At 41.9% G+C, this 12338-nt stretch overlaps 1 protein-coding gene across 4 annotated transcripts in view; it reads right to left on the bottom strand.

Moving 5' to 3' along the window:
- The window catches only part of LOC124137248 (carbohydrate sulfotransferase 15-like), a 30990-nt gene that overhangs the window by 4500 nt on the left and 14152 nt on the right, over window positions 1-12338 (bottom strand). For 3 of the 4 annotated variants that reach the window (XM_046503476.2, XM_046503475.2, XM_046503474.2), the window contains 5 exons: window positions 5903-6246; window positions 4066-4282; window positions 3366-3503; window positions 2592-2751; window positions 62-233 (listed from right to left, as the gene is read on the bottom strand). In XM_046503476.2, coding sequence (XP_046359432.2) covers window positions 62-233; window positions 2592-2751; window positions 3366-3503; window positions 4066-4282; window positions 5903-6214 — 999 coding nt within the window. In that variant the 5' untranslated portion in view covers window positions 6215-6246. Of the gene's footprint in view, window positions 1-61; window positions 234-2591; window positions 2752-3365; window positions 3504-4065; window positions 4283-5902; window positions 6247-7617; window positions 8065-12338 lie in introns of those variants that run through there. The other variant, XM_046503473.2, reaches the window with a different exon arrangement.

Here is a 12338-nt window from a genome sequence, read left to right as displayed (position 1 = left end):
GACGTAAACTGTTCAAATGCTTCTAACTAGATATTATTTATAAATCTTCGAAATATCTCACCGGTATGTTCATATGTAAAGTTTTATTAAAAAGACATTCTTTGAGAGTGTGCTGGTCTTGGCATTGCTTCAGCATGAGGAGCGACTCCTGTACGTCTGTATGGAAAGACTGGGCTGTCAGTGGCTTCTTGTGCGCACGGTACAGCTGCAGAAACAGGTAGTCGGAATACAGCCTGGAAAGAGAGCACAACAAATGATGTATGATATCAGTGTTTAAACGACCCGTCTGCCCGACAGCCCGGGACGGTCTATTTTGCTGAAGGAGTTAAACGACCCGTCGACCCGACAGCCCGAGACGGTCTATTTTGCTGAAGGAGTTAAACGACCCGTCGACCCGACAGCCCGAGACGGTCTATTTTGTTGAAGGACGGTCAGTTTTGAAAAGTTGTACGCCCGATGGTCGGGAATTAAAGTTACTAAGTTGTCAATCCACCAGCTTATTGTCATTTTCTGGAACTTACATTAAACAGTACCATCCTTATTTTTACCCTTTTGTTCCCTTGTTTTCGTTAGTCTAGAAAATTCTGGACTGGCAACATTTCATCTGGCCTGGTATCTTTGCAAAGTTGCCAGTCCGGTTGTCTGACTGGAATTTTGGGGAATTTTATACACAACAGAATTTATTTCGTACAGTCTGGCCATGAAGCCACTCGTACAGATGATTGGATAATATTTGACACATTGTGAAGGAGCGCTTCAATTTATATTGGTTTCGGAATTTCCTGGGGAGAACAGGTTTTATGTAATGCATAATATACACAAAGCCCCAGGTTATGAGTGAGTGTGTGAGTGAGTGAGTTGGGTTTATCGCCGCTTTTAACAGTATTCCAGTTATATATATCAGGGCGTGTCCGCTTGATGTAGGAGGAAAGCCCGAAGTGATGCAGGTCTCAGACGTTTACCACTTCGATGAAACCCAAGAGCACGGGTATGGTTCTGACAAACCTAGAAACATAATCAGTGCGCACCGGGATTCGAACCCAACTCTGCCTTGCGACTAGTCGCGCCTTAGACGACTAAGCCACCCGTGCCCCCTCCCCGGAAGCACAGCTTCATATAATGTATGCTATTCACAACGCCTCGGGGCTTACAGGTTTCATATTAATGCATGATAGACACAACGCCACAGGGAGAACGAACACTCGGCTTGGTTTATATGATGTACTAATATACATGTATAGTACTTACATATGCATGACATACTTCACGCACAGCGGTTAGACTGTGCCGTGAGTATTGCCTTATCTGATAGAACACGGCCTTAAAAACACCGATAATTGAAGCTTTAGTCATGCTTAAAGAGCAATTTTTTCCAGCCATGCTTCGATACCAAATGAAAAACCTACCGAAAGCCAGAAACAGCTGTGATCAACTATATTGACGTATATGCTCATACGAAGTAATCTGCGTAATATCTATTACTGAACATTTGTTCAAACACAAATATCCACTGATCATGCACAAACAATCCCCAAAACATAAAAAGCTAACAATGGCACTGACCATATTTGGGGGGGGGGGGGGGGGTATAACTTTTCGGCCCCTGCTTCGGAACATACAAATTTTGTTTGTGTATTATTTTATTTTATTTTCAGTCTACAGCATCAAAAGCATGTCTAGCGGACACTGACACTAATACTGGAGGACCTTTCTTTTCTGGAATATACTTTTAAGCTGACCTGTAAGCTAAACCTGACAACATTACTGTAGGAGACTTGAAGGTTCCCGTGTTCGTGAGCTGGACTACCAGATTCGCCTGTCTCATTGTCTGTTTCAAACCAATACCTTAGGATAACATCATCAAAGTGACAAGCATCCACGGCCAGCAGAACATTCCAACATAAAGCTGCCGGTGTACCGCTCGCTATACGTCGCGCCAGTATATTGTTATGTCAGGCTAATGCGAAATCTATATGCAAACGTTTACACTTAAATCCAAAAATAGATGAGCTCCTAGGTCATCGATCCTGCACTGCCAACATGATCACATACTTTCAGGTGGAACTGTTCCGTGCTCAATACACGCTCAGCTAGTCTTATAATGAGGATGGCTATTAGGTTTGTTTGTTTGTTTGTTTGTTTGTTGCCTAACGCCGCACTCAGCAATATTCCAGCTATATGACGGCAGTCTGTAAATAATCGAGTCTGGACTAGACAATCCAGTGATTGACATCATGAGCATCGATCCACGCAATTGGGATACGATGACATGCATCAACTAAGTCAGCGAGCCTGACCACCCAGTCCCGCGAGTCACCTTTTACGACAAGCATAGTCGCCTTTTACGGCAAGCATGGGTTGCTGAGGACCTATTCTACCCTGGATCTTCACGGGTCGGATATTAGGTAGGGTTATGTGGTAGGCAGGTGGCAGTACGTTTACCGTTTGTTTGTTTGTTGTTAAAGCTGCACTCAACAATGTACTAGCTGTAAAACCGCGGTGTGTAATGATCTAGTCCTGACCAGACAACCAAGTGGTTGACATCATGAGCATCAGTAGATCAGTAGAAATGTGTTCTATGCATGACGCACCTGTCTGTGGGGTTCCTGAAGATGATGAGGAACTTGGCCTTCGGTGTGAGGTGGTGGATACAGTGGGGCGTCAGTAAGGCGGTGTCCATCGTCTTGTCATTGTTCTGGGGGATCCTGTTCCATCCGGTCATGTCCCAGAACACAGTAGGGCTACCCTCGCCTGGCGACAACAGTACAGCAGCATTACACAGTGAAGGAACCTAATAATACCTGCTACTGCATGTTAAACATGCAATCTCATTAAAAACTTCATAGTTTTCGCTACCGCTAAACAAAGATCTGAGGACATCTCATCACGGGACACGTCAGAACGACCTTTCGCGAATTTTGACCGACCAATGAAATGACCGACAAGAAATCGACATTAGCCAATCAGAAGGCAGCTTTCTCGAGCTTTACGACACTAGTTTCAAACTGGCGACTACGCTTCGAAACATATTTTGTTGTATTCTCGAATAAAAAAAATAAAACTGATAAGAAGAATATTCTGGAATGGCTTATAGATGGCCTAGATTGTAACTGTCGTTCGGAATACCCGTGTAACATATTTCGTGGTTGCATGATTAGAAAACACATTCCGACTGTCACTTTCATGATCTGGTAAGCGACGCTCTGATTGGTTGGATGAAAGGTCGTTCTGACGTAACCCTTAATGGGATGTCCTCAGATCAGCGAGAACTAAGATCTGATTTTAATGAGATTAGTTAGACATGTGAAGTAAGACAAACAACCACTGCCTCTGTTCTGGTACATGAAGACGGAGCCCAGTCCTACCTGTGACAAGCTGGTGGTAGTCGGGGATACCGTGCGACGCTTGCGTTGTCGAGTTTATCTGCAAAGCCGGCTTGTCGAATGCACTCAAATATTCGTTGAAATGTTGAATACGAGCATTGTTAACCCAAATATCAAAACCTGAAAGAGAAAAAGACGGAAAATCGAGTTTTCAGTGTGTTGGTTGAGCATGTGCATGTTACCTATATCTGTTAACGTAACTATATGCTATACAAGTGTGACAGGTACGTCACTAAGTTTTATGTCATCTGAGTCCTTCCCACTAGCCGGACACTCTGGCCCATGTTCAAGCAGTATCCCAGAAATACACTTCCTCAATTCTCCGAGATGGCGTATTTGCGAACACCTGGTGTCATCACTGATTTTCAGCGATTCATTCACATAATTTTTCACAGCTATTTCTCCTTTTACGCCAAATGGAATCTGTTTCGGGGAGAATCGTGAAAGGTTATTTTCTGGCGTTTTATAATTACAAAAAACATCAGAAAATAACCTTTCTCGATTATCCCAAAAATATGACCTCTCATTATCCCCGGTTCGAGCCTTATACGGGCGTCAGTACCTGCCGAGACACAAACTAAACATCACAGGGGCCATGGATGATCCTTATATTAGAAACCTGCAGTAATTGACGACATTGCTTTCAGGGCCTACACGTCACCAGGATCTGGACCATACTCACCAAACCTGCGCCACGACCACCAGTGAGTCTCCTTGCCCAGGACGGCGTTCGGTTTGACGAGGTCAGGATGTTGACTCAGTCTGTACCAGAGGTCAGTAGTGCCACTCTTGTCTACACCAATCAGATGAAAGTAGGGCAAACAGCGCACCCTGCTGATAGGACCATTTGTCTCCCGCCAGCATGGGTTCTTAAAGTTGGACAGCAGATTTGGTTGTGTCTGAAAATTTACCATTCCAACTTCTATCAACGATTTATATGGATAGTAAATAATCCTTTATGGCACAGTATATACTATCTGCAATATTAATCAACTGATACATACAGTCTGATATAAATGCGCTCGGTTAATAGAATGATATATTTCAAATATTTCATTGTTCCCTGTCGTCAAATAATTAATTATTAAGAAATCACGCCCTTTTAGGTGACATCAACTATTGACAATCCTGAACACGCAGCCTTACAGACGTTCGGCAGACATACTTTCTCACTATGTGAAAAAAACCTTATTTACGAGATATCTTGTGTTTTCTAAAAGTGATTTAGGTTAATATTCAGGATAATAAAATATGGCTTATGGTGATAGGTTGAGATTTTCATCCACGAAAAACGCCCAGTAATACTATTGTTAGAGCCGGATTTTTGGTATTTGCAGTACATAGAAAAACATTGTTATTGTAACTTTGTTAGGGTTTGACTGTGTACGTGTGTGCAACTATTAACCTTCTAGCGCCTCACAGGCAGCTTGGGTTGTATACTCCCCAGGGAGTTGATAATGAAAATCGAGTGCTCACTGATCCATTGACCGGGGTAATAATAGTGTAGCGCTATGAGCATCCACTTGGTGAATGGAATCTGGCGCATTATAAGTGCACTTCTTCTTCTTCTTCTTCTTCTGCTTATTATTATAGTTATAAGCTAAAACATAAGAATCAGCCAGCCTTAGCTGCCAGCGGACGTCTCAGGCTATTTTCCCAGGGGTTGGTGACAGCAATAGTATAATGTTGCAGCTAAGACTTAAAAGTTAATTGTCTTGTGTGGAGTCCTAGAGGTCGTGACCTGATCAACAGCGATAAGTATTCCACCAAGAATTTAAGACATACAGTTGGACGATTGAGTTTGAGAAAGAGAGCAGAGAATTTTAAGATATGAAAGAAGTGAGACATATTTCTAAGAGAGTGTAAAAGGATTGTGTTAGGGGAATGGGGGACATACGTTTTTTCAACCAGTCCAAGCTACTGTCTAAGTTACTATCCTGCATTTATCCCACAACTGTGCTGCAACTGTACTGTATATCGCCTTGCAACTGTCCTGCAATATCCTTGCAACTGTTCTTTATATTAGAACTTTTTCTTGGAGTGTGTGATAGATCATTCAATCAGTGTGTGAATAATTACTGAATTTATGGAAATATGTTATATGGTATTTGTGAAGTTTGGAATTAAAGAAAAAAATTATTAAAGTGCTGGATCGAGTGGAAATTTTGATATCCTCTATCTCCAATAATTAGATATTTTAAGAGTTCACAACTATATGGGACCTGCGAAGATCCGGGGTAGAATAGGTCTTCAGCAACCCATGCAAATGGCCATGTGTCACTGCATATATGCCCACAGCTCAATGTTCGGTAATACATGTCCACGGCTACTGAGTGAGTGAGTGAGTGTGTATGGTTTTACGCCGCTTTTAGCAATATTCCAGCAATAACACGACTGATCGAGTAGTGTGAAGCCCATTTCTGGTGTCCCCTGCCGTGATATGGCTGGAATATTGCTAAAAACGGCGTAAAACCAAACTCACTCACTCATCAACTGATCGAGTGTGTGACATCACTCACCATTGACATGACATCATCGGGGGCCGCCGGGTCAACTTTCGCCATTTTCTTCTCCACTTCTGTCTTCTTCTCTGGTTTCTTTTCTGTCTGCCGAGGTTCTTCCTCTGGGGGCACTGGTTCCATATTCTTGTGTATGATAAGCGGCTCCAGGACCGTATGACTACCAGCTAAATCCTGAAACCCTGCGGGCTCGCTGTTGGGGACGTAAGTGTGACCGGAACCGGAACTGCCGATACTCGCCCGTAACACTACAAGCACGAACAACGCCGCCATTATGGCCATGACGAGCCTCTTGATCCGGAGCCGCAACATACTGGGTGTAGAACTGACGAACAGCTTCACGCCTGCAGACAGAAGGTTTGAGGTGGTTAGTATGTATCGAAAACACATTTATTAGTTCAGACCTGAAATCAATACAGTATGTGTTTCAATTCTGTATGGCACGTTGAATATATATGATGGACATAAGGGAGTATACACTTTTGTTTGATGGCGGATGTTTTCAGCCTAATTACGTTCCAATAACGTTTGTAATTGTTTGGTTAAATCTAATTTTCAAGTTTTTACTCTGTTTTCATGACGTGTACATAACACCATATGTAAATATGGTGACCTATATAGTGTGCTTGTTATTATATGAAGACATATATGATACATGCAGTATATGTACCACATATACTATGAAGGAAAGACGGCCTCCGTGGTCTAGTGGAAGAGCGTCATACCAGAAGACGTTAAAAGATGGTGCTTGTTTTTGCCCTGTCTGGCGCTCGGCATAAGGGGCTTAAACAAGCACTGTTCGGCTCGGAGTCAGTATACTGTGTCTGAGTGGGGTATTCATGTTAAACTGCGGCATGGCATCTCAGCACACACACACACACACACACACACACGCACGCACGCACGCACGCACGCACGCACGCACGCACGCACACACACACACACACACACGTGCATTTACGTCGCTATATAAGTGCAATAATCTTGGACGCAACGTTTGACCCAATTTCACCTCACCTCACCCACTATGAAGGACTCACAGCAGATGTGACATACTGAATAGACATTATATATGTACATCATACATCAATTCATAAGGCGCAGAGATTCTCCGTATTTCTGAGTAACGAGTTCATAATGTTTCTATTATAACTTTTAACAACATTGTGAGAAAATGGTTTTGTGCAGCCAAAACAAATACATGTCAGACGGCACATCTTCATTTATACAATCTTCAATAACGCCGGCCTCGAACTGTGGATGACGTCATATCAAGCTTTACATATCAAACGGGGGCACGGGTGGCCCAGTCGTCTAAGGCGCCGCAATTCGCTGTGCAGTGTTGCGTCCCTTGAACACGCCAGAAACCTATGATTGTGGGTTCGAATCCCGGTTCGCCCCGATTATGTTTCTAGGTTTGTCAGCACCATACCCGTGCTCCTGGGTTTCACCGAAGTGGTAAACGTCTTAGACCTGCATCACTTCGGGCTTTCCTCCCACATTAAGCTGACACGCCGCGATATAACTGGAATACTGTTTAAAGCGGCGTTAAACCCAACTCACTCACTCACTCATATCAAACTATGACACAATGTATTGATATGACGTCATGATAATACTGACAGCATCCCGAACAATAAAAACAATGTAACAAATATTAGTCAAAGGGGATAAACATGCACAATTTCTCAACTAAAAAAGCATTCAACAGAAACCTTGAATATCCTTGACGTATGTCTGTCTGTAAATATCCAGTTCAGTGTATGTCCTGAATGCGCATATGTGTACAATAGAGAGGTCCAAGACGGGGCGCCTTAACCACTGTACGTTGCATGCCTTCACTTCGGTATCCACATGGTGATCATACAAATCACTGACACGTCAGATAGGCAATATACACGTGTAAATTCCCAACATTGAGCACAACCATTCAAATACCTAGTGACTATTGGGACAGCTGTTTCCGATTTTGAAAATATGTCCTCGCTGAGAAATAAACCTCGTGACCGGCACAGCTTGTTTGACAACATAACAACACAATAAGATGACAGATATCCTCAGTTTGTGAAATGAATTAGGGTATCTTTCGTAGTATTTGAAATTGTCCTTGGCGAAGCGTTAAGCGAAATAGTTCAGTGTCACGTTAAAACACACTGTCATCTGTACAGTTGCATCGTTTTCTTTCATTAACAGAATTAGGAAAAATTCCTGTATTTCCACTCACAATTAATAATCCATTACAGATTGATTGATTGGGTGGGGAGGGGGTGTGTGACTGATTGAGTGAGTGAGTGGTGAGTGAGGTTCTACTCTGCTGAACATTACAATACTAACTATATTTCCAGGAAAATAGATTGGCAATCTAACTCACATATATATTAAGTCGACAACAAACAAATGAAAAGTGGAATAATCTGAATTTCAAGAACACCGGCTGAGTGAACATTTCCTGCACACAGCCTGTTACAAGCATTATCATCAATAACGCGTTTTGAATGGCTACTTGGAGGGTGTAAACGGAGGTTCCCATGAAAGCACCGGCTGTCGTTGCATTTCGTCGATAGGCGTGCGTGCGATTACTCACAAAACCGATAGGTATTTCCTATCTGCAATAATTGAAGGTTATACAAATATATATACAGCAAGCATTTCTAGATTTGTTTAGAATGAATGACATTGATATGGGGAAACAAAAATACAATTTCTATTGTTTGGATTGCCATCATTAACCCGCCACATCAATTTGAAATTCTTTCACACAAACAAACGAATACATATCTATCCGACACCTACAGAGTGTGATCCAGATTAAAGACTAGCCAAATGAAAGTGGGCATCCGGTCTACGTGAACAAGAGATCCAGATTAAAGGCTAGCCAAATGAAAGTGGGCATCGAGTCTACGTGAACAAGATATCTAGATTAAAGGCTAGCCAAATGAAAGTGGGCATCGAGTCTACGTGAACAAGATATCTAGATTAAAGGCTAGCCAAATGAAAGTGGGCATCCGGTCTACATGAACAAGAGATCTAGATTAAAGACTAGCCAAATGAAAGTGGGCATCCTGTCTACGTGAACAAGATATCTAGATTAAAGACTAGCCAAATGAAAGTGGGCATCGAGTCTACGTGAACAAGATATCTAGATTAAAGGCTAGCCAAATGAAAGTGGGCATCCGGTCTACATGAAGAAGATATCCAGATGAAAGGCTAGCAAAATGAAAGTGGGCATCCGGTCTACATGAACAAGATATCCAGATGAAAGGCTAGCCAAATGAAAGTGGGCATCCGGTCTACATGAAGAAGATATCCAGATGAAAGGCTAGCAAAATGAAAGTGGGCATCCGGTCTACATGAACAAGATATCCAGATGAAAGGCTAGCCAAATGAAAGTGGGCATCGAGTCTACGTGAACAAGATATCTAGATTAAAGGCTAGCCAAATGAAAGTGGGCATCCGGTCTACATGAACAAGATATCCAGATGAAAGGCTAGCCAAATGAAAGTGGGCATCCGGTCTACATGAAGAAGATATCCAGATGAAAGGCTAGCAAAATGAAAGTGGGCATCCGGTCTACATGAACAAGATATCCAGATGAAAGGCTAGCCAAATGAAAGTGGGCATCGAGTCTACGTGAACAAGATATCTAGATTAAAGGCTAGCCAAATGAAAGTGGGCATCCAGTCCACATGAACAAGATATTCAAGACTAGCCAAATGAAAGTGGGCATCGAGTCTACGTGAACAAGATATCTAGATTAAAGGCTAGCCAAATGAAAGTGGGCATCCGGTCTACATGAACAAGATATCCAGATGAAAGGCTAGCCAAATGAAAGTGGGCATCCGGTCTACATGAACAAGATATCCAGATGAAAGGCTAGCCAAATGAAAGTGGGCATCGAGTCTACGTGAACAAGATATCTAGATTAAAGGCTAGCCAAATGAAAGTGGGCATCCAGTCCACATGAACAAGATATTCAAGACTAGCCAAATGAAAGTGGGCATCGAGTCTACGTGAACAAGAGATCTAGATTAAAGGCTAGCTAAATGAAAGTGGGCATCCAGTCCACATGAACAAGATATTCAAGACTAGCCAAATGAAAGTGGGCCTTCAGCCTACAAGAAGTACAAGAGATAAATCGTAGCATACTCGACGCCATGAACGCTCCATAAAAAAACCTAGTAAACCCCATATTGAATGTGAGAAATTAAAAAGCAATCATACTTTCTGGGTATATGAGATGGGAAGAATTAATTAGGGGAATAACAACCTAGATGACATTGGCGCTGATTCAAAGCTCTCTAAATACAATGTTTATTCCTAATTCAGAATATATACCATCCCCAAACACACAAGTTTGATAACCTCTTTATCGTATAATGTATTTCTTCAATTCTGTGTTTGAAAATCTCTTCCCATCTCTCACAAATATTACCTAAACATTGCATTTGTTTCTGGAATGTGCGTATTGATATATATTACGTCAGAAGGTAAGTGTTGTGTCAGTCGGACAGTGACAGTAGTCAAAATAGTTCCAACTGAAACCTGTTTCTCATACAGTGGTGTAACAATTACCTATACAAATTGCTTCTATTTGGCTTTTGAATAACTAGAATAACACTAGAATAACTGCCCTTTATCAAATGGAAGTTACTCCAACCCTGGTCTATGAGACGTCATGTTTGTTCAGAGTCTTTTTAGAGTGGCTGAGTGCCTGTCCTGTCGTAACGTGTCGAAGTGCAGTCAGACGTACACACAGCGACAAAACGAAACAAGTTAACAGTTCGGACATATTTACGGCAGAGATCTACCATATCAGATATGGAAACCCGCAAGGCTAGACTAAGTGTCCTCGCTAAATTTGCAATTTATACCTCGAAAGTTGCCAAAACACGTAAAATGCCCTAACTACGTCACTATTAGACACAGATTTTAAGCGTATTCGACTATTCTAGACTATGCCAATGATAGCAATTATCCCATCACTTTCTCCAGAATCCCGATGGTCATTTTGACTCGATCGCCGAAGGACAAGAGCGACGCCATGTTTGTTTGTAAACACTGACGGTAGTCCCTACATGACCTTTGATATTAACATCCTTGATGACACTGATGCTGATTCATCGATAAGAAGCCGAAACCTCGGGAATGTTCTCCATACCCCGGGACTACATTGTGAATGGAAGGTATCAACCAATCGACCTCTGCCCTCAGGGTATGGCTTCACCTCGGTTCCGCCAGCTTAAGTCACTCCAACCTTAACGTGTACAGATTGATGACAGGCCATAAACACAGGTTATATATTCAAGCTACTGCACAACAGAAAGAGGATCCGTAATGACTTAAACACACTACCTGCGTTCACTGAAGCGGAGCAAGATTATTCTGTGATATCCTAAAATGTCACATCTAGATATTTCAGATAACATTTTCTTCGGCTGTTTTACAATACCTGTCTTCAGGGGCGATAATCTAAACATTACATCATCTGTCATTTTTTTCGTCAGTCATGAAGACGCCAATAGACCGTGTGAAGGTTCTCTAATGGAAATGTTATATACACAAAATCAAAGACAATTCAAACTTTAGATTACCTTGGTCGAATAAAATACAATGTCTATGTGTGCACCTGTACACATACACGCGCCACAGTGTTGTACATACGTTTTTGACATCTGTTGGCAGCAGAACGACGTAAACAAAGTCTCACTGGCAATAATTCAATAGATGTGGAGTATATGACTGGTACGGGTGACCGAGATCTAGCTTGACAGACAAGCTGTGACAGATTCCTATGTGTACATATACACACTGTTTACTTAAGGTATGGTTTAGAGACCAATCGCCTCAGCGGAACTAAATGTAATCAGTACAATATTAACATTGCATACCAAGTTGAACATTGCTTTCCAAGTTGCACATTGCATATCAAGTTGCAGATTGCATACCAAGTTACAAATTGCATATCAAGTTGCAGATTGCATTCCAAGTTACACATTGCATACCAAGTTGAACATTGCATATCAAGTTACACATTGCATATCAAGTTGCACATTGGATACCAGGTTACATATTGCATCCCAAGTTGAACATTGCATACCAAGTTACACATTGCATATCAAGTTGCACATTGCATACCAAGTTACACATTGCATATCAAGTTGCACATTGGATACCAGGTTACATATTGCATCCCAAGTTGAACATTGCATACCAAGTTACACATTGCATATCAAGTCGCACATTGCATACCAAGTTACAGATTGCATACCACGTTGCACATTGCATACCAGGTTACATATTGCATACCAAGCTGCACATTGCATACCAAGTAACACATTGCATACCAGGTTACATATTGCATACCAAGCTGCACATTGCATACCAAGTTGAACATTGTATACCAAGTTGAACGTTGTATACCAAGTTGCACATTGCA

This window comes from Haliotis rufescens, unplaced genomic scaffold (assembly GCF_023055435.1).
Source record: "Haliotis rufescens isolate VD_foot unplaced genomic scaffold, xgHalRufe1.0.p SCAF_11, whole genome shotgun sequence".
NCBI classification, from domain to species: domain Eukaryota; kingdom Metazoa; phylum Mollusca; class Gastropoda; order Lepetellida; family Haliotidae; genus Haliotis; species Haliotis rufescens.
The sequence above is the reverse complement of the archived record's forward strand: the minus strand, read 5'-3'. Positions and strand labels throughout refer to the sequence as shown.